At 41.2% G+C, this 23276-nt stretch overlaps 2 protein-coding genes across 2 annotated transcripts in view; one reads left to right on the plus strand and one right to left on the minus strand.

The window, feature by feature from the left end:
• cacna2d3a (calcium channel, voltage-dependent, alpha 2/delta subunit 3a) overlaps nt 1-23276 on the plus strand; it is a 92376-nt gene that overhangs the window by 58213 nt on the left and 10887 nt on the right. Inside the window, exons 14-29 of the mRNA XM_028409593.1 lie at nt 3566-3637; nt 3976-4056; nt 4546-4620; nt 5716-5799; nt 5889-5960; nt 6651-6712; nt 6789-6856; nt 7919-7964; nt 8414-8511; nt 8595-8688; nt 8972-9067; nt 9180-9301; nt 10001-10078; nt 21994-22055; nt 22444-22488; nt 22567-22629. Of these exons, the coding sequence (XP_028265394.1) occupies nt 3566-3637; nt 3976-4056; nt 4546-4620; nt 5716-5799; nt 5889-5960; nt 6651-6712; nt 6789-6856; nt 7919-7964; nt 8414-8511; nt 8595-8688; nt 8972-9067; nt 9180-9301; nt 10001-10078; nt 21994-22055; nt 22444-22488; nt 22567-22629 (1218 nt within the window). The remainder of the gene's footprint in view (nt 1-3565; nt 3638-3975; nt 4057-4545; nt 4621-5715; nt 5800-5888; nt 5961-6650; nt 6713-6788; nt 6857-7918; nt 7965-8413; nt 8512-8594; nt 8689-8971; nt 9068-9179; nt 9302-10000; nt 10079-21993; nt 22056-22443; nt 22489-22566; nt 22630-23276) is intronic.
• Nucleotides 13186-18750, minus strand: lrtm1 (leucine rich repeat transmembrane protein 1). The gene is made up of 4 exons (XM_028409594.1): nt 18152-18750; nt 16072-16456; nt 15769-15974; nt 13186-14600 (listed from the first exon to the last, which is right to left on the minus strand). Exons 1-4 carry the CDS (start codon nt 18156-18158, stop codon nt 14083-14085), a joined length of 1116 nt encoding a protein of 371 aa, XP_028265395.1. The 5' UTR covers nt 18159-18750; the 3' UTR covers nt 13186-14082.

Below are 23276 nucleotides of genomic sequence, written 5' to 3' on the forward strand. Positions count from 1 at the left end.
TTGTTGTGTGTCAGTGTCATATGTGTTTTGTTAACCTCCTAACTCAAGACATGCATTGTGGTGGTTATCGGTTCAGTTGGCCGCTCTCTTCTGCACGTCTAATTAAACATACGCACATGTCTGTGCACACATACTCATTCATCACTGGTGATGCTATGTTAGCCGTGCTTTGCCAGTATCTCCGGGGCTGGCAGTGTGATCGTGTGTGAATTTGAGGCTACATTTTGTTGCTCTTTGGCCTGTGTGATTTTGGTGTGAAAACACGATTGCCTGTGTTATTTGTTTTGGTAGAATTCTCCAGAATTAGCTGTTTTGTCATCTTCTGGGCGAAAATCCAATACTGCATAATGACTGGCGGGATGATCTTTTCAGATGCCTTCTTATCATTTTCAGTGTTTTATTTTGCAGTGATTTATGAATCATATGTGGGTTGAGATAAGCAGCTCTATAATCATAATAGTGATGATGGCGGAACAAAAGAGCGCTCAGCCTCCTCATCAGCATGAACTGTGCACAGAGCAGTTACATTAGACAGCTGGCAGGCCATATGTTTGACATAGTACTGTTAGAGCTGATTGACATCACAACTGCTCAGCAGAAAACAGAGAATGGATATCACATTTTCAGACGTGATAATTGGGACTAGCAAGGAATCCATGCTGCTTTCTTTCATTTGATCAAACCTAGCACTGCTCTGGCCTGGGTGCTATGAACACACAACACAACAGTCCTCTGAAAGTGAAACACACAGTGACAGAAAGACACACACACACACACTCCCTGAATGGTGATAGTGTCTGATTAGAAGTTAGCAAAACTCCCGGGATTGGCTGTGTGTTAGAAAAGTGATGAGCATTTGGGATTTGTGTTCCGGGGCTGATGCGTATCATCTTTCCAGATGTACAGGCATGCTATCTTTTTTTTCTGTCTACCACATCCCTCTGACTGCAACCCAATAATCTTTCTTTCTTAGCTTATCTCCACTTCCTTTTTTTTGTTTTACTTTGCTTCTCCTTCTCCAGCTATTTCCCTCCACCTGCTCACTCCTCTCTGTTACCCCCCCTCTCCCTCCTATCCTTCGTCTCACCAGCTTCATCCATCATTCTCTGGCTCATTTGGCTTTGTTTCCCACTCTGCCGGATGAACTGACACTGGAGCTCAGGGATGATGCAAGGGAGGTGGGGGTGAGAGGAATGTGTTGGGGAGGGGGGGGGGTATTTGAGGACAAGTGTAGGGAGGGTAAGAGAAAGAATGTAAGGTATTTTATGAGAAAAGGTATCAGTTTACGTTAGGAGGGATGCAGTGAAGGCTGCGGGGTTGAGAGCAGGGCTGTTTTGCACAAAGGTTCAAAGAACAAGATTGATACTTGATTGAGCATGAAGACAGACAAATGGCAAAGCTGGGTGTAGTTGATTACGATTTGATGATGAGCTGATGTGTTTATCTGTTCAAAGTGTCACGACGGATGAATATAAACTCCTCTATTTCAAAGCAAAAGTGTTTATATTAATTGAAGTAATTAATTTCGTGGATAATCCTAAAAGCACCTATGCTGAAAAAACCTGTGCTGCATCCACATCAGCTCTGTTCCCCATTGAGTCTACTTTAGTTTTCCCACAGGAGCCTATGGGGGGCTTTTTTTTCTCCTGCACTAACACTCACCTGGTCTCCAAGGAAACAAGGGTCACCAGCACACAATTTGTCACAGCATCCTGGATTATGAAGTGTTCCACAAACACAATGACACAGGTCGGAGTGTGAACCCTCTGAGGGGGTATAAGTGTGTGGGTATTTGTGTCAGTGGGGTGTTTCTTTTTTCATCCTCTGATCCACAGCTGGGGGAAGGACATACATAGCTCATTTACTCCAAATAATTTAGATAAATCCACAGAGCCGGCGATGATGCAGATTGGGCCCAGATGTGTGGAGTTCTGTCCTTGTTTTAGAGGTTATGGATTTGGTATGACAAAGTCAAATTCTACACACAGAGCACCTCCTCGGGGATGGAGGGCCATGGTCATGTTAAAGGACGCTCGTTCGGGGTTCAAGGGAGTTCTTCTCCTGGGTTAGGATAATGAAGCACATGTTTAAAGGTCTTTCCTCTAGTGTGTGTAGTAAGTAGGGTGCAAGTGTTGGTGGCTGCAGGCTCCATGTAGCTCTCATTATCTGCTTAATTACAACCTGTCATTCCACAGAGCAGCAGCGCAGACCTGAGTCGCACCAAATTCTCTTACTTAAAATGTAAAAATGACATATTGGTGATATACACAAATCCATATGATTACAGGCTGATGATATATGATCCAACAGACCTGAGCCTGAGATTGAAAATAGATTTTGTATTCTTAGATGATGCCCTGTCTTTTGATCGATCCCATTCTACAGCAGCAAGGCTCTCCAGTGCTACAGCAGCTGTACTTAGGTGTGCTTTGTTCTCTTTTTTGATGTCCAATACAGCACTCAGGATTGCTATTACTAGCTGTCTGAACACAGGTCACCAATTGCCCTTTCTCCAGTGTCTGTGGAAGACAGAATGGATACTAACAGTTTCCTGTCATTACCTGTTATTACTGAAGGCAAAGGGGGGATGTCACTGGCAGAAGGAGGGTGCAGAGTATAGGGGATGTAATGTTGAGTTAAAAGAAGCAGTTAAATGACATTGTTTTCCCAAGGATGCTGGGATTTGATACACAAAGCTAAAATAGCGAAAGTAGGAGGCATCCAAAAAAAACAAAGGTCCTAATGCTGGGTCCTTGGCTATACTGAGAAGAACCACACCTCTTGGTGACACCCTGCGATTGAATGAATGGACATGTTTAGGGTGAAATACAGAAAATAGGGGAGGTGACTTCCAGTGGCTGCAAACTGGCTGGAATCTGGACCCTAGCCAGCTGGCAGAGGCTTCATCCACTGTAACCCCTATAACTACCTCAGTAACAGCTTTGGGTTTTCTACCACTTATTTTTCACAAAGTTCTCTAACTCTTTATTGTTGGTGAGATGTACTGTAGACGGGGGTTAATGACTGACATTCAGTTAGTTTCAACATTTCTGAGTGGACAAGGTCAAACGTTTTTTCCTCCTGTCTCTTCATGACAGTGTCAACCTTTCATCTCTAATGGATCATCATTAGATGCAGACAGACGCTGGAAAGATAAATATCATAATTATTTCAGTCTTTAGAGGGATGATACCCACATCCAAACTAGAAGCACTGCCTTTGGATAAGCGTATTCTGCGAGAGATCAAAGGCAGGCTGTGATTGAACACATTTTAAGGCAAATAATAAACATGAATAAAACATGTTATGGAAGTTTTGTAGGTCCCCCAAGAAGAAAATAATAGGACTGGGTCTGCTGCAGAGTTCCTATCAAGCTTGCTACTTGAGAAACAGATGCTATGCAGTTTGAAAAGATCACTTACTGACTGTGACTAGGCAAGATGTGACATGTAATATGAATGATGGCATGCAGTGTGCAGTGCAGCTGCATTTTGTTTGTAACTATAACTTCCCCCTTTTTTTAACCCTCTCACTTTCACTCTTCATTTTGTCATGACTCACTCAGCTGGAAGACGGTCAAGGTCCAGTTCTGATGACCACAGTGGCAATGCCAGTGTTCAGTACCAAGAATGAGACGGTAGGTTTTCATATTTAATAGCACATTTTCTCTTTCTTTCACCAACAAACTTTTAGTGTAATTGGAAAACTCTGCAGTTATTTCTTTCTCTAACTCATGAGTGATTAGCCTTTGAGAGAACACACACGAATTGGAAAATAATGGTGAGATGTTTTTGTGATGGGCACTAATTTCAGTTTGATTGGAGTCTGGAATTATTACACAGTAGAGCAGCACTAATTCAATATATATATATCACAGATTTAAATGTCTATATTAGAAGCAGTGCATCATTTGGAGATGTTATGTAAGTAACCTTTCAAATGCAAATGAATCATTTGTAATATATGTGCTTGCAGAGAAACAGAGGCATCCTTCTCGGCGTGGTTGGGACTGACGTGCCTGTCTCTGAGCTGCTGAAGACTATTCCCAAATATAAGGTACAGCATCAAACTGCAGACCGTCACTGATATTACAGACATCATTTTTTTAACCATCTAAGCTGCACTCTCACCTGTCTAACTCCACAGTGCAGTAAATGAATCCCGGACCCTGCAGCACAATGTTTTTTTTTATGTTTGGACAGTTATTTACAGCTCATTCCTCAAAGCCAACAATGACAAGAAAATTACACACTACCGTACATATACTGATGTATTCTGATAGTTTCGCCTCATCCCCAAATTTATTTTGTGGGTCTGGAACTCGGCTGGGTGTGCAGTTTTGACATTTGAAAGTGTGTTATTTGTGCAGAACTGGAGGAATTCGCTGCATCCTCTTGTATTGTGAAATTTTGCCACCAAACTGAGAGATTGAGAAAGTAAAAATGACAAAAAGCTTGATTAGCTCAGATTTATAATTAGGTGCAGATTTGTTTTGCATTTACCATGTGTATGTGTGTTTTTGTGTGTGTGTGTGTATCCCTCTAGCTGGGCATTCATGGCTACGCCTTTGCAATCACCAACAACGGCTACATCCTCACCCACCCAGATTTACGGCCACTTGTGAGTAGTACCTCCCGCACCATTAGGTGCTCTAAGGTTAACTCTGTGAGGGCATTATTATCATAATAATCTGTATTCGGACACATGGATCAGAGTTCAGATGTTTTATGTTCTTTTGTGCTGTATAGGCAGCTGTGGAACACTATCTGTTGATTTCATGTCCAGTTAATTACTGATTTTGTTGTCACATTGAGACGGAGATTAACATAGAAAATCGGTGTGTAATTGTGTGGGTGCTCGATGTGCTGTGCAGTGTGAGTGTGTTGGCTGCGTGGTGGTATGCAGATGAGGAGAGTGTGTTCCAGGCCTCTGCTGTTCTGTGAATAGACAGAGATACAGCTTCTGAATGGCTGTGATTAACTCTATTGTACTCACCCACTCTTTCGACAAGAGGGGAGAGAGAGTAAAGAGAGAGAGAGAGAGGGAGCGAGAGAGGGAGGCTGAGGAGAGCAAGGAACCTGCTTAATGGGAGGGGGGGGGTAGGATAGGTGCAAGGTGACAAAGCGGGGATGCAGCTCTGGATGAAAATGGAGGGATACTGAGAGATGAGAGCTAAACAGCTGAGGATGAGAAGAGGGAACAGACAGAGAGGCAGACAGACAGATGGTTTAATAGTGGTCTAATTAAAGATGTTAATGAACAGTGTTTAACAACTAATGAGGGGTGGGAGTCTGTCCTCACTGACAGATGAATAAAGAGGGAGATTAACAGTGCACACATACAGTAGACACACAAAAGTAACAGCCCACCATTATTTAAGGCTCACTTTAAACAGGGTTAGCGTACTTAGGGTTCAGAGGAGGTTTATCACTAGAGTAGTTAAACCATTTCTTATAAATTAGACGTTAATGAACATTTATTCATTCATCTATATATATATATATATATATTGAGCGTAAATAATTGATGCCATGTATAGAGACAGTACAAGACTCCCAGTCATCACTAAAGCAGTTAGCATATGGCATAAAACAGATTAAGCTTAGCTTCAAACTAAATGAGAAGTATTAAAGTACATCAGACTATAGCTACACTCTTTTGCTCAGTATTTCTATTTGTGTATGCATGTGTATTTACATTGGTCTCTGTGTCCAGTATGGAGATGGCAAGAAGCGAAGGAAGCCAAACTACAGCAGCGTGGACCTATCTGAGGTGGAATGGGAAGATAAGGATGACACGGTGAGACATGAGAAACTCTGCAAAAAGCATCACCAAAGTATCAGCCTGATTTACAGGACACTGTGTGTGTGTTGCTTTGGTCTGTCTAGTTGAGAAATGCCATGGTCAACAGGAAGACAGGGACCTTCTCCATGGAGGTGAAGAAGAGTGTGGACAAAGGGGTGAGCGATCCAAAATTCTGCAATGCACAAAAACACCCACTTTTCAGATGGTCCCCAGAGGTGTGCCAGAAAAAAAATCTCAGCAGGGAGAATCCTCTCTGCCAAGGGGCTGTTACACTTGGCACAGTGATGTACAGGATTGACTTGGGGATTTTGTTTCTGATTTGGTTTGCTCTGCATGGATTGGTGTGTGTCTCTGTGAGTGTGAGCCCCTTATCTCTACCAAGCACATGTTGCTGAATACAGGGGAAACAGCAGCCCAATGATTCTGCTTTACTACTAGCTGTCTGAGAGAGAGGCACCCAGGTGTGTGTGAATGTGTGTGTGCACTTTGCATTTTTAAAGCTTACCAGCGAGCATATTACATTAGCCTGATTATTAACCATTCAATATGTAAATACATATCTACACACACGTGCACTTTAATGTGCTCACACATGCATATTCACAATCTTTAGACAAACCCCCCCCCCCCCCCCCCCCCCCGCAAAAAAAACCCCAAAAAACAAACAAACAAACATGCATTTACATGCATCTGCAGTTTAACACCTTCAGACTGCCATCTACATGTATGTACTCCAGGCACCACTAGATGGAGCCAGATCGCAAGGAATTACATCAGATAACTGCTGCCACGCTGCCTAAATTTTACTACAGTCTCTAATGGAGTGTGTTAATCTTTTATTTCAGAAACGTGTTCTGGTTTTGCATAATGATTACTACTATACAGACATCAAAGGGACGCCTTTCAGGTAGCTTTCTGTTCTGTTCAAAGTTTCTAATAATGGAAGCCCTATTTTGCTGATGTTTTGTTTGTTTGTTTTTTAGTCTAGGGGTAGCTCTTTCTAGAGGCCACGGGAAGTTTTTCTTTAAAGGAAACGTCACAGTGGAGGAAGGTAAGAAATCCTCCTCACATTATGTCCTTTTAAATTTTTGTTGCCACATCTGTTGTGTGTATTTTTCTCCATCACTCTATTCTTACTTCTTTGTCATGCACTGTTTATTCAAAAGATCCCTTTATGCAGCTGCACAGTTTTCTGAACACACAACACAGTACAAACTGTACGTACATTATAATAGTGGCTGTATTACATAATGAGCTAATTAATGTTTAGTATTTTGACATTTTCAAGTTTTTTTTTATAGTTATATAACAGCTATTTAAATGTTTTATTTAGGCAAAATAAACATAAGCAAGACAGGTGAATGAACCATGTTGAAATTATTATAATAAAGACAAATATTTATTGTGATAGAGATGCTATTTTAGAGTATTTAACCTTTTAGATATAAACGGCTCCAGAGTTTAATTTAAATATTTCCGCATAATGAACAATAGGTTTACACACAAGAATAATTTTATTTAATTTTAGTTTTTGTTTTGTTGTTTATTTTCATACATATACCTTAACTTTACGCTCTGTAGCTGAAGTGGGTTAGTAAATGCAGAAAATAATTGTTTTTTTGGTACTTACTAAATGTGTCATTTAATGCTCTTTCTTGTTCCTGTTTTCTTCATTTTATTGTCTTCTCACACTCTCACAGTCACCCTGACATACATATTCATTACGATAATGAATTTGAGAGCTGGACAGGAAGTTAAATATTTCTTTAGTGGCTCCTTAGGTCTTATGTCTGCCCCTCTCTGTGTGCGCTGTCTCCACATGTATGTGTGTCACGTCAAGCCTCATGCATGTTAATGTTCATGTGGTAGTGGTGTGTGTGTCTCTGTCTGTGTGTTTCTCTAAACATGTCCATCATGCAGAGACCCCTGAGCATGACTTGGCTCTTCCTGATCTAATCAGGCCTGTCACATCCATTCAAAAAACACATTTTTCACCCCTAGTGTGTGTTTAAGTGTGCGTGTGTGTTTGAGATGGAGATGCCTCCCTCTATTATTATAAGTTCATATTGAGTGCTTGTTTCTTTTGAGACATATAGTCCTTTGTTTGTGACAGGGCTTCATGACTTGGAGCATCCTGATGTAGCGCTGGCAGATGAATGGTAAGAATATACCAGCACTTATTTATCCTTCTTCTTCTTCTTTCTCATGACATGACATTTTAACTGTAGCACATCCATAATAAACTGCCACCTTCTAAAATCAACTAAAGTTATAATCAATGTAACAGTTCTAAGACAGCTTTTGGATGTGTAGGATGTTGACTTGATGGTTTGTGTCACTTGATGACTTGTGGTCACCGGGATAGGGAAACAACATCTAAACACATTACTGTAAACGCTTTTCAAACTAATTCTTGTAAACCTACTTCACATTGTATTCATTGTAGATGTCTTGAAATCCAAAACGCAACCAAAAGCAACAGGATTGTATGACCAAATGATTGCAGTTTTAAACAGATACTCAGCAACCGGATAGGAAATGAGTTTTGAAACAATCTGGAGAAAGTTACGACAAGATGTTTGTGTTTTACATTCTCGTCATGCAACAGGACGTACTGCAACACAGACGAGCACCCAGAGCATCGCCACCTGTCCCAGATTGAAGCAATCCAACTTTACCTCAGTGGGCATGAACCCCATCTTCAGTGTAAGTTATACTCATTTACAGTTTTTTTTGTTATAGCCACTGGCAATGATTTATGTGTAAAAATGTGTGTTGTGCCTCGGTAGGTGACAAGGAGCTGATACAAGAAGTTCTCTTTGACGCAGTGGTGACAGCCCCTCTGGAAGCCTACTGGACCAGCCTGGTACTCAATAAGTCAGAGTATGTCACCTATTCTACTCTTTTTTTCTACATCTTCCAGCACAAGGTCAGACAAGGTCAACTGCCAGTGACTAAATATATAATGATTTGGGCATGTTTTTCTTTCATTTTCAGTCATTGTTAGCTTCATCAAACAAGTCAACAAGTCACACTTGTTCCATAAGCTTCTCTGCCTTTTTCTTGTTTTAATTGCAGTTTGTTCATACTGATGATTCCATGCTGCCACAAGCTATCTTGTCCACAAATGCAGTTCATCGTCATATGTATTTGTCATTCTATACAGGAACTCTGATAAAGGGGTGGAGATCGCCTACCTGGGCACAAGAACAGGGCTGTCCAGAATCAACATGTTTGTGGTGCCTGACGAACTTTCAAACCAGTGAGTGTCTATAAATCCATTAGCTCAAGTTTGCGAGGAGCGCTGTTTAGTTCAGTGTCTGTGTTGTTTGCTTTGCATCATTTGTGTCTTCTGTTGTCCTGTCTGCTTCAAGAGACTTCCTGACGGCTGAAGACAAAGAAGGCGTGTTCAACGCCGATCACTTTCCCCTGTGGTACAAACGAGCAGCAGAACAAGTTCCTGGTACCTTCGTGTACTCTCTGCCTTTCAACACAGGTTTGTTCTCCTTTTTAATGATGAGTGAATCATCTCTACCAGCAGGGTCAAATGTTACTAGTGTGACATAATAAAAAGCCAAAGCACAACTAATTCAAAAATCGTCACTCAACCTTTTTAACCTTTTCAGATTTTCTCTGTCCCTTCCTTCTGTTCTTTCACCCATATTTGGCCATTTTCTCTGGCCATGCGTCTGTGCCTCCCCTTCCTCTCATATTAATTCTGGGCTGTGTTCTTGTGGATAGGTCTGATTGCTGTGGGTTGAAATAAGATATGTTAGGAAGAGGTTCAGCCCTTTCCATAGTGCCTTGCCCAGAACACACATTCAGTCACAAAGAGGCACACATACACACACAAGCACCTCACGGATATTCAGTTTAACTAAAAAAAAAAAAAAAATGGTTTCTCCTCCAGAGGGAGGATGTGTTCTCATCTGTCTGCGGCCTCAGGCTTTCCATTAGTGCCAGCTGATACAAGTGATCTGAAAGCCTCTTATTTACTTGCCGGACTTGCCTTAGATGCACTCTTCCTCTCCGGAGTGTGGTAGTTAGCCGTTGCCATGAAATAGTACTCTGTGGTATTTATGTTCAGTGCTTCTCTCTCCAATCACCCTGTGGTCAGTTCAAAACTAATAAAAGGAATTATGATACGACTCTGATGTGAAATCTGTGTGTGTGTGTCTGTCTCTGTGTGGTTTAGGTTCAGAAAACAAGAGTGTTGTGCTGGCCAGTACTGCCATTCAGCTTCTGGATGAGAGGAAATCACCCATAGCTGCGGGTAAGTGAGAACTCAAGTGGCCCCCTCACTCTTTCACTTTAACACACACACACAGGAAGACATTTATACACTGACAGAGACTCAAATATTTGGTCTACAGTTGTCTCAACTTCTTTTCCTCTTTCAGTGCTAAAACACTCATTGCCCGCATACTCTGACTGTGCTGCTGTGTTTTGGTCCTTCATACAACACAACATCAACATAAATATAGGAATAGAAGACAGTTTCATAAAAACTTTTTGTTGTTTTATTTTTTCCCTCCCTATTTAAGGCCCAGCGTGGCCTCCATGATTTCTTTGTGGCCTGCCTCATCTTGCACACTGGTGACTCAGAGGCCCCACAATGTTACACCCACATAATGCAACTTGGTGCAATCAGCAAGTTGATGGGATGAAGAGCTTCTCTTGTTCTGTCAGCCATCATCTTGATTGCAAAGGAACAAAAAAGCAGATTAGTGGAATGCCGATGAAGGCTAATAGCAGGAGAAGAGAAATTTAGACATATGGTTTCACAGCATGTTTGTAAGTTTTTAAAGTTGCAACACAATGTCATTCTTCCCCTATAGCTCTTCCCAAGGCTCAGGGTGACTTAGTTACTCTTTTGTGAATTGTATGTAGTGTTGCTTTCACTGTGATCCTGTAGAGCAGAGAGGAGATGTGAAATGTGGAGTTTTTTGTTTGTGACCATTTTGTTGGTTTGATATAGGTAGTAAAGAAATCTTTATCAAAACTCCTGAAATTCCAGAGATGTGCAGAGAGGTACAAGTGTTATTTTCCTGGCAGTGTAAGGTTCCCTTGTTTCTTATTTTCCAGTCCTTCCAGTTCCAGTGGAACCTAAGAAATTACTTCCCAAAATACAAACAAAAGACCACTCTTTGAGCACAGTTTTTGCACAGTATTTCTTTTTTTAAAACATCTTCTGATGATTATCTATGTCCATTCTCTTGTCATCATATGGAAGCTACTTTTGCCAACAAAGGAATCAAAAAAAAATCCTGGCAGAGGAAAGAAAAACTGAACGAAGAAATAGAAGGAGGAGAATCTTCTGAAAATGCAGTGATAAAATAAGAGAGGAAATAAAAGGGCAGAGAAAGAGAAAATTATTTCACGGTGCCTGAATGCGTTGACATGAAAGCAGTGCATTGTGGGTAGTCTTAGCCTGGGGGAAACCACTGGAGCAGAAGGACAGAGATGGGAGAGTCTGTGCGGTGCCACTGTACACGCACAAATCCACATGCACACACATACACACACATACTCACAGTGTAAGTACGTATCAGATTTTGAGCAGAGTGGTACACAAGCAGCCCACAGTTTGAACCAGCCCACAGTATTATTTGACCCTGTTGACTTGATCACTGTTGTTTTAAGATTATACCACACTCTCAAATCCTGCTTAGCAGCAATCTAAATGACTAATCAGTAACCAGGATTTATGAAGACCCTATTGTTACAGTGGGTGGTGATGTACAGTAATGACGATCTTGCCTGTCAGATCGGGGGATGTCTGTAAGGATGATTTTATATAAGAGAGTCAGATGGGAGGAGAGATGTAGGCTGGAATGCAAATTTAGCGTAGGCCGGTTAGGGCCAGTTTTCACTGGCCTGCGCTCCACTGAGCTGTAGACTTGTGAATACGCCAGTACACTAACTTAACAGGACAGGCTGATGACATCACACACCATGGGCCCTGCAGACATCACTCGAGTCACAGTGTTACTGTGTGCGCACTTACACGCGTGTGCCTGTTTTTGTGTGTGTCAGTGTTTGTGGTCACATCCTGAGCCACGTGCGGCAAGTCTGCATACACAGAGCTATGAAAGTCAGGTCAGGCGTTAAGGCCAGCAGCATCTGTCTACGTTTATGTTCCTTCACACTGCACTGAGAGCAGAGCATCACTTGCGAAGGCTAATTATCAATACGCAACGGAATAGGTTCTTATAAAGAGTACGTAAAAAGACTCACAATAAATAAAATAACACTGTGATTTGTGATCACTGATAATACATTATAAAACAACTGTTTCACCAATGAAGGAAGGTTTGGCAATATTCCAGAGAAATATCATGTCAAAGATACAGACATTGTACACTTATTATATGACTAACATACAGTATTTTAATTTAGGAGACGTGATTGACAAGTTAGTGATCTACGGAAGAATGCGATATTTACATTTAAGCCAAATCAGAATGAGAAATCGACCATCGTGCAGTCATCCCTCCTCCTTCACACATGATGTTTACACATGCATGGTCGCACACAAAGGAGGATGCTCAATGAGGAAATGGGCTGCTAAATTCAAACATGGCAGGAAGGTCTTTTAGTATCACACCCAAACGTGGAAGACCCCACGCTGAAGGCCAATCACATGATCTCAACAGATCAACAAATAATACGATGGAACCTAGTCACAGAGCTTTGTATCTGCCTGGAATGTGTCCATGTCCTCATCCACAACAATCTTCAATGGTCCTAAAACTCATTGGGTCTGATGAGAAGCAGATTCAGTAGATTATTTCAAGGAACACTGAAAGGTCATTCTGAGATTTTGAGAATTTGTAAGCATGGATGAAACTTGTGTGCCACTACCAGAAATATATATTTTTTTTAAATAAACTATTCAAACATCCAAATCAGCATGATCTGCAAGTGGGGGAATAAGCTTTCATAGAGTACACAAAGAGGTGCCAGTGGAATTCCCAGAAAAGTCAGATAATTACACACTGCTCTGATCTCTTGCAAATTACAGCTATTCAGCATGGGAAGTTGATAAGAGGAGTTCTCCAGGACAGCACTCCAGCCCATAGGACCACAATGGCAATGGATATAATTTAAGAACAAGATGTGAGCACGTTCAACACACATCATATTTAGTGGCCAATTTCACTCTGAACCTTTAAAGGAGGCTCAAAAGGCCAATGTCTGCAAAGAGGGATCCGTATGATCCATGATTTAGGTAAACCTACTTATTGATTAACACAAGAGACTGGGTCAAATCCGACAGGGTTTACAGAATTATGTTGATATTAAACAAAGGTGGCAGAAAACCCATACCCTAAAGATACTTTTCTTATTTTAAATCAATTGCCAATATACATAGAATAATCGGGTGAAATCTTTCCCTTTATTTTATATAATACATATTGAAGGACATGACTACTATCATGTTATCAGCATTAACTTACTAACAAACAAGAGTCAACTGATCGATAAAACTGTAAAGGTTTGTGTGTGTGGGTGCAACTGCGCAGCAGAGTTTATGAATTCAAATTCACAGAAAAACAACAAGGCTGAGTCCTGGTTCTTTTTGTTTTAGTTTGTTTCATTATTGCTTCAACGAATCTTTCCATTTTTTCACATCACTTGTCAGAAAAATATCCTTTAGGAAAAAAAATCTTCTTCAAAACTATATCACGGTATTAGGCACAGACGCTTCAGATGCTCTGTAATATTTGCAGTATACATCTCCATACACACTCTCAAGCACAAATGAAACACTGACACAGTCTCACTCTCGTCATCACATACTCACATCAATGACACTAACAAATTAGGACAGCAGCTGCCTACTATGTAAGTTTTCAAAATGACATCAAAATTATGAACAACAACCAAGACAACCAAATTCTAAAATCCATTTTTATAAATACCAGAGCTTTACTATGTTATCTACAAATACACAGTTATAAATATATAGCAATTTGTTCCTATCTGTGATATGCATTTGTCAGACAAAATGAAATGTATATGTTTGAATTCTTTGGCCTGCCCGTCAAACCCGCATACAGTAGAAGATCCTCTTCTCATCAGTGCATAGTCAAATACCTGTGGAGTTTAGCTACCCAAGTCTTAGAAATGAGGCGAACATACACGCAAAAATAATCTCACACACTCTCTTCTTTTTTTCCTGTCAAACACACATGCACAAACACACACACAGCATCCAGAGATGATTAGGTTAAAGGGTTGAGGCCCAGATTTTAGGTCTGGTGTAATCGTCTCCTAGGCGATAGCGTTCTCCAGCGGCTCCTTCTCATCTGCTGTGGCGTGATCTGCCGCTTGTGCTGCTGCCAACTCCTCGTTCTTCTTTAGCTCCCGCTGATATTTGGCCATGATAGCAGCATATGCGCAGCCATACACTGCTGCGGCTAGCATCATCAGACACACAATCCCACACACAACACCTGTGATGATCACCGTGGCAATAGCGTGGCGCAAGTTGACAGGCCGATGCTTCTGCTTAGGTTCACATTCTGTTGCTCCGCCGCCGCCTCCTCCACCACCACCAAAACCCTCTCCTATTGCCATGGGAACATGGAGAGCGTGGCTAGAGGGATGAGCATGATTGCCATGGGTGTGGCCTCGCAGTAGCCTCTCAGACTCCAGGTGGTGTATGTTGGCGAACAGATAATGGTAGCTTGTAGTCATGCAGGCATGGAAGAGCTGATAAGGGACTTTCTGCAGGTCTCTGTCCTTCATTTCTTCTGGCTGGGAGCAGAGCACTTCATCCACCACTCCACCTTGAGTTCAGAGTTAAAGAGTTAGTTGGTTGTATGCTATAAGCACATTTGCTAATTACCCATTCCCTTTGGGCAGCTTACTACAGTGGAAACTGCTATAATAATTGTCTTAGCTAAGCCTAAACCAGCCTATTACTTGATATTTTTTTTAATCTGGGGTGTATTGGCTTACTTAAAAGCGCTGTATTAGTCAGTGTGATATGATTAACAGCTCAAATAGAGTCTCAGTTGGATCACCAGAGCAGAAAGAAAGGCTTCTGCTGAAGAAATCACAAGTTACGACTTCATCAGCTGTCCTCTGTGTGTGTCCCATAAATCTCTTTATTATTCATCTCTCTTTATTCATCTCCAGCATGCTCTGTTACACGCGTTCCTTTCTGCCCGCCTGATTATCTACTGGCTTACCATTAAGCGTACTTGCTTGTTTCTGGGTTCATTGTTCTGTTTTGCAGTAATTAGAATTTTCAGCCTTTAAGAAGAAAGCTATGTCAGGGTAAAATGGGCATGTAGGCGGACCAGCCAACTTCAAGAATGCCTAGCTTTCATTGTACACCAGCAATTTAGTTATCTAATGCATGCTGGGTTTGGTCTAGCATGGAAAATAACTTGGTTTGCAATACCAAATACCAAACCACTGCCTCTCTTTGTAGAGGGCACCACCACAGAACATTCAATTTGTATTCATGCATGAACCACCAGTCACAACAAAGAATATACATGTAGATGTAAATGGTTATATTATCTAATACATATATTATCTAATACACATAGGACATGATCTGGTTCTCCCTGCAATAAAGCGCTTCTATCCAGAGCTGCAGATCAATGCAAAAGATGTGATAGATAGATAGGTCTTTGCAATAACAAATATAAAACACAAAAGAGTCCATTTACAAGTGTTATTTGACTGTAAAGATGTACCATTTTTACCATATTGACTGTTTAGGATATTTTGTTGCAATTAACAGCTTGATCAAGCTGCTGATGGGGTACAGACCACATTTGTGAAATTGTCGTCAAAGCCTTTCCATACATTGGTTTATAATCACCCTAATTAAACATTAAAATAATTGAGCACTGTTCCCAGCAGAAAAGGTACTGAAATGAAGGGATATTAAAATGTTACAGACATGCACCAGTTACTGCCTAGAGCATCCTATGGTCTAACCTTTAAAAAGGTATGTCTCCAGCCAGAGTTTGAGGCCTATGAGCTGGCAGTCACACCTCCAGACGTTGCCTTGTAGCGTCAGGCTCTCCAGCCGTGTCAGGGCCTCCAACAGGGAACGGTCCAATCGTGTTAGCCTGTTGTGCGCTAGGCCCAGATGGCTTAGGTTCCTCAAACTGTCCCCCATGGCGCTGGGCAAACCCCACAAGCTGGAGGGACATGTGAAGGAAATGAGATGAAATTAAATGAGTCACATGACATTTATGCAGGCAACATAACAAATAAGGTCTTTTGCAGTGTCCAAACCTGTTGTGTGAGACATCAAGGTGCGAAAGCGAGCGGATAGGTCCAAGCAACCTTTTGTCAAGCTCTCTCAGGCTGTTATGGGCCAGGCTGAGGCGCTGCAGAGTCCTCAGTCCGAGCAGAGCAGTTGGTGAAATAGATGTTATAGAGTTATTAGATAGATCGAGAATGCGGACAAGTGGTATTTCCCTGAAAGCCATCGATCCCAGGCCCCTGATACGGTTATCCTGGAGATACAGTTCCTGGGTGTCTGGATGCAGTCGTCGAGGGATGTCATATAGGCCTCGACCCCTGCAGTCTACTACTTTGGTGTTGCTGTTGCAGCTGCACTCCTTCGGGCAGGCATGTGACAAAGACAGGGGGGAGAGGAGCGCACACACCAGAATCACTGTGGAGACACAGGCACATAATGTGGCAGATTATTTGCTTTTGAAAGTAAAGAAGCTTCAGTAACATAGTGATCTATTTTAGCAGTATACTGCACTATTACATAACTACACACTTAGACTTCACTGAAGCAAATACCACAATCACAGTGAGACATTTAAACTACAGTATTAAAACTTTTGTGGCCTGAATATCTCTTTTTTAGCACTCTCAGCTTTAAGGAAAATAGCATTTTTCTTTGTTTCATAAACAAAAAAAGTAAACTTATTACTAATATGCCAACTCCCACCTCCCACCCCCTTAGACTTTGGCCCTCTATGACTCCACCAAAGCCTCATAACCCCTCACCCACACACAAATCCATACACAGCACAATATTAGGTGTCTGATTCCCTTTGAGATTACGCTACATGTCCATTCCTTTTGGAGCATTACAGCAGTATTTATAGCATTGGCTTTGCTAGCTCGAGGCTCATTGAAATGAAACTCTGACCCAAGTCTCTGAATGTAGCTCGTTTACAAGTTGTACTCATAGATTCTGTACAGATATAATCTCCACTGTGTCTACTTTTATGTGGACATATGTGGGTTTTCCCGTTTTCAGGAACATCTCTCACAAGAATCTACCTTTATGAAGACTTTGTTGAGACGTACACAAACCATCTTCAGCAGCTAAAGTAGCCATGGAGTGGCTAGTGGTGTGACATTTGCTTCTGTATTTGTTTGCTCCAATTGTGATTAGATTAGCAAGCTCCTAATGAACCATAACTATTAGCTAGCTCAGATGTTATGTGTGCAATACCTGTCACAAGGGCCATGAAAACATGAGGATGTGTTTCATTGGGTGAGGAATGATGGTACGCTTTTTATACACAAAGCTTCTTTTTTGTCATCATCACTGGACCAGATACCACTGTATAGCTGATATGCAAACTGATTTCATAAGCATTTTATATTACATAATATAAAATACCCTTTGTAGCTTTAATAATTAGAGTGGCACTGCCCTGTGCAATCGCCATTTTGTTTTTGTTGGCTGGTGGACTTCTAGTTCTTCCTGTGGACCATGATTTAGAAAAATCCAGGTCTTATCTCAGGTGTAAGAGTGGCTCTTGGCAGTGTTGGTGTTATGATATTATCTTACTTGCATCATCAAAAAGCATCATAACAGGCTTGTGTTGAGATTTGACACGCTTTGAGGCAGAATCCTGTGTTAATTGTATCCCTGTTAAGAGTACATGCATGCAAGAGTGCATTCGATCACGTGTGTGGTTACATGTGTGCATTTGCTCATCAACATACAATACATGCACAGACACACATAAACACATAAACATGGGATCAGCTCAGTGAAGCGTTGTAACAGCAGCTCTGGAATGAGGTCAACACAGGGGAATGGTCTTTGCTCTGTGTCCGTCCAGCCCAGAGTACACACAGAGAAGTTTGTAATGACACACACATCTCACTGCAAATGATTAATTTGGTACTAATGGCGATATTTGCAAGAAAAATTCAGAGGCACAGCTAACACACAGCTGTGTGTGTACATTCTGCATACTGTGAGAACAGAGATACAGTGATTTGTGACCACTCAGTTATACAACAGTTTACACAACATGCTGGTTCTAACAGCACACACACACACACACACACACACACATTGTATCCATACGCTTGCCAGTGATGGAGCTCCTACCTCTCATATCTGCCAGTCGTCTTTGGGCCGCTTGTGTTCAATGCTGTTTCGGGCTCCTCTTTTGGATTGTAGTACCTGTCATTGGTTGATGATCCATTAGCCGCCAGTAAGGCTGCGATTAGCTTGTCCTGACTGTCATCTGTGCAGGCTGATACGGTCAATAGGTGAAAATCAGACAGGACGAGATCAGCAGCAGAAACCTGTGTTACCCTCAGGATCCCCAACACTGCCTGCAAGGGCATGAAACCCCATCAGAGTGGGCAGATCAGAGCACAGAGCTTACTGCCAGCCAGCCAGCCTGGGAATCACTGGAGTTAGGGAGCTCTGCCTGCCTCTCTCTCTCTCTCTCTCTCTCTCTCTCTCTGTGTCTCTCTCTCTCTCACTCTCTGTTTCTCTGTCTCTCTGTTGCTCTCTCAGCTGATCATTCTATTTCATTTTCTGCATTCTATTTTTTTCTTTTGTCTATTTTGCATTTTCTCTTGCTTCATTGCTTGGATTTCTCTAGTTCTGTTGAATTGTAATCAACACCGTCTTTTTCTCTCCATGTTTTGCTCAGCCTCTGTCTGTTCCCAGTTGTATTGAAGTGTGATGGTGTGTCATCTCCCAGTGGACAGCTGTGCCTCTTAAATCACAGCACAAACACATTCATGGACGTCCACATTACCTCCTATTGCTTTGGCAAGAACTGAACAAGACTAAATTAGATCTGGATTGCTGTGCGTCTACACGAATACTCCAACCCTTCCCAAACATTGTCAGAGGATGCCCCATTATTGTGGCATGCTCTGATGATATTATGCATGAGCCGTGGGCAGGAGGGCTGGCAGAACACGCCCCCAGCACAGCAACACAGAACGCACGAATGCACACATACGCACGCACACACACAAACACACACACACACACACTGAGCTATTAAGCTGTTGTGGTAAATTTACATTTTTTTTCATATTTATTTATTTCGCATGTAAATGGATTTATGTTAAGCTCATCTGAGCTCATGGGTCGCTTCAAGGAGAAAAAAATTGACAAAGGAAGAGGCAGAAAAAGATTAATGATTGAATCATTTTAACGATGAGTGCGATTACGCTTACAAGTTGACCTTGGCTTGTGATGCACTCTCTTGCATTCCCTGTCCATTCATATTTAAATCCTTTCTTCTAAAGGCTAAGGGCAATGACAACTATTTTGTTTGTGCAATTTGTCGCTAAAGCTAAAGTCAATTTACGTCACAAGCTTTTATTCAGTTTATGGCTCAAGATGTCAACTTTGTACAATTAATGAAGGCATGTCACCTCCACACACACACACACACACACACACACACACACACACACACACACACACACACACACACACACACATTGCCTCCATGTTCACATTTGAACTACTACAGAGCCAAATACATCCTCAAATGTGTGATGACACCTTTGTATTTGCTAAAAGCCCATATGGTTGATGTGACCAGACAGCCTATTCAGTGGAAGCTGCAATGTCTAAAAATATTAACCATCAGGTTACCAAAAAAAAAAAAACACAGAAAAACATGCCCTACAATCCTCCTCTGAGCAGAATGTCACATATTATCACAATGTGACTCACACATTTCCTGTGACGTGTCCCGTGCATGTGGCATTAAGGCCTTAAGGGCAAAGCTACACAGATAGTTATTTGTGTATGATCTTTACTATTAAATTGATGACACTTTAAAAAAATCACTCTTAATGCAATGAACAGCGTAATCTGTTGCAAAAACATTTAATCAAGTGGATCGAGGGGTCAGCGGAGTTTAGGCTTTACAGACTGCTGGCAGCTTCTTGTCTGCCCTCTAAAAGTTACTCAACAACTTGACCTGATCCTTCTCTGGTCTGATGTGGAGCTTAGCTGGATAAACTTGGCACCAAATTTTGTGTGTGCTCTGTGTGTGTGTTGTCATCGTAGAGGTGTTTTTCCTGTCACTGGAATGTGAATTGATGTATGGACATGCTCAGACAAAGTAAAAGCACACAAATACACAATTTGTATCATTGCCTTTGCTGAGCTACACGAGCACACTCCTTGTTGTGCTGATAGACATATACATTCATACAGTCCTTATTAGCATCCCAGATATCTGTAGGCTTTAAACTGGTTGTCATCTTCCTTTGCCTGGGATTTCACTGATAGGACATTTGGTGATGGGGTGGATTTAAAGTGGATTTTATGTCTCTTCATCTTTGCACTCATAAACCCAGCTCAGGGCATAAATACCCCAAAGTTCTTAAATCATACCTAGGGAAATTAAATGTTCCCCCATAGCACAGAAAATTCCCAAGCATTAGTGAGACAGATTTGGGCTTTTGTTTGAGCCAGCTTTCAGGTAGCAGCCAACATAAGTGCACTTTTAACCTCTAATACCATTTTACAGAGCAAACACTGTTTAGTGCATTTATTTTAACCTTTTTTATTTAGATATATAAGCATATATCTACATTTTGTGTGTCAACTGAATTTGCATTTTCCCTCCCCACTCCTGTATCTTTGATTGTCTTAATGATTCAGGTTTCTTCCTGGTTTTTATACCATGTGTGTTTCCATCACTGTTGCCCAGCTTCTTAAATTAGCCTCTCCTCCTGGGTTTTCCATGTGGGTGTAGAAATGGTGGGCTGCTGAAAGGATCTGGCAAAGCTTATGACGGGATAATCTGCACCTGTTCCTCTGGGCATGAGCTAAAACCGACCACAGTAGCACCCCACTGCACTTAAACATTCACACGAGCACATGATCACACACCAAGAAATGCAAACCAAAGGAGTATTTCTCACTGCATCCTTGTGTACTATGTTTGTATGCTTTATTTTATTTTATTTTATTTTTTTTAATGTGGCTCTCATTCACATGCACATGGTCGAACCACTGTTTTTCTGCCAAAACATCCTTTGTGTAAACAGTGTTTAGGTAATGTCCCCCTGTATATAATTATAAGCATATCACCACAATACAAACTGACTACGCTGGCAAATCAATATATCTATATATCTTTCTGCAGTTTTATGTCAGCTGTTAAATCCATTGAAATGCCACATTCCCTTCCAGTGGGTTTACTACCTGCCTGCTCCACAGTTGGATGAACTCTTGGAAAAAATGTAAAGACCCCCATAGTATGGCAAACCCCCACTGACAGAAAGCTAGGGTCCTTTGAGTCTTAGCAGCTTGAGGTAGTGGGAGAAGAGGATGAGAAGAAGCAGAGGGAAGTTAAAGCCTGCGGTGAATGTGTCAATCTTTCCGCAGCTAACGCTGAAAAAGCTGACACATTTAATGTCAGCGGCATTTTTTTTCCAGGCAATTCTGGTCAGATCTGTGCATTTAGGGACCTGCTGTGAAGAGGCTTTATTTAAGTAAGAGCAGCTCTGTGTAGCAGCTCTGGAAATGCCTGTCGGGATAACATCAGGGAGGCAGACGGAGAAATGGGATGGATTTCATGTGGTCACAGAGAAAGAGCTCTGGTTTAGAATCATGTGAAATTTTGAGTGTGGCACATATAGCACAGTATCATATAGACACTCACACGGCCCTCAAGAAAACCAGGGTGACACATGTATGACATAGTGTGTACTTGTCCTTTTGACCCATTGTTGTCCCACAGGGATTTTCTGCAGCGTCTTTGTCCTCATTCAGGGTTAATGAATGCTGCACTTGGACTCTGTGTATATATATATATATATATATATATATATATATATATATATATATAAATACATGTCTTGTCTGTAGGATGTCTCCCACTGTTACATCACACAGTGCCGTTGCACTTTAACATGACCTGTTGCTACGCCTCAGTGTTTCTATTCTATTTCTTACAGCTGTGGGCATCCAGATGAAACTGGACTTTTTCCAGAAGAAATTTTGGACAGCCAGCAGACAGGTATGTGTGAATAAACATACCTCCTGCATATTGACTCATCCACGCGTATATATACAAACACAATTGGAAACCCAATAGCTGAGTGGTTATTATGTAAAGCACATGGCCAGATCTTCACTGTGTATTTTTCCTGCACGCATCTACCATGTCTAAATTCATTAGTGTCAAAGAAATAAGCCAGCCTAATTCTGATATCTGCAACCTTTTACTTTTGATTTTGCATTTGTTTTATGCTGTTCTGTGTTTAATTTAAAGTAAATTTATCAGTCTTTTTCCATTTGTTTAATTACTTAAAAATACTGTTTAAATCATCACTTTTGAGCTGACGGGGGATTAACATGTGACACCCATAATAATAATCTTAATAAAAATCTGTAATATCTTACAGTGTGCAGCATTGGATGGAAAATGCTCCATAAGCTGTGATGATGAGGTCAGCATCCATGATTCTGTCATGTTTTCATTGCTTTGCAATGGTTGCTTTAACCCTTTGTTTTCTTTTTTTTTACAGAATATTAACTGCTACCTCATAGACAACAATGGCTTTGTTTTGGTAGCTGAAGACTATACACTGGTGAGATATGCAAACACAAAGAGACACATGCACACATAAGGATTTTTTTAAAAGTTTCAGACTAACTTACTTTTTGATGCCATTTTCAGGTTTGAAAAACAACATATATCCTGTCCTATATAACTACAATTATGATAAAGAAATAGAGTATTCATACAAATTTCAAATAATTATCAGTTTTAAAAAGTTGTAGTAACAAACAACATCTGTGTAAAAATATTATTTATGTATCTGATGCCTAATATTGCTGTTTGGACTGGTCACAATAAGACATTGTGCTGCCCTAGCATATACCCTCTGCTTAGCTGTCACCAGACATGCTGTCATTCTGACTTTGTCTCATCAGGAAGCCAGTCCGCTGGCTGTCAGTGCCCTTCCCTTCCCCTGCATGTTCTTTTCTTGTGTCTCTCACTCGGCTCCTGTCTTAATTTGGATGCGATGGAGCCTTTCAGGTTCCACTTGTCAGGTCATTACATCTCAATGTTGCCATTTAATGAAACCGGTCAACAACTAACAAGGTAGCCTGAGAGCAATCCATCATGATGTTGGACTTAATGTGGGAGGAGTCTAGGTCTGTGTGGTGTCATTTGAGGCAAACATTTGAAGATTCACAATTACTTCAAATGTAAAATAAAGAAGAAAGAACA

This window comes from Parambassis ranga, chromosome 7 (assembly GCF_900634625.1).
Source record: "Parambassis ranga chromosome 7, fParRan2.1, whole genome shotgun sequence".
Taxonomy (NCBI): Eukaryota; Metazoa; Chordata; class Actinopteri; family Ambassidae; genus Parambassis; species Parambassis ranga.

Excerpts from the sequence above, each read along its gene's own strand:
- lrtm1 (XM_028409594.1), bottom strand. Across the intron at positions 15,975-16,071 it reads CTTGATGTCTCACACAACAG|CTTGTGGGGTTTGCCCAGCG; the intron begins GTTTGGACACTG and ends ATGTCCCTCCAG. Across the intron at positions 14,601-15,768 it reads GGAGACATACCTTTTTAAAG|GTGGAGTGGTGGATGAAGTG; the intron begins GTTAGACCATAG and ends TCTGAACTCAAG.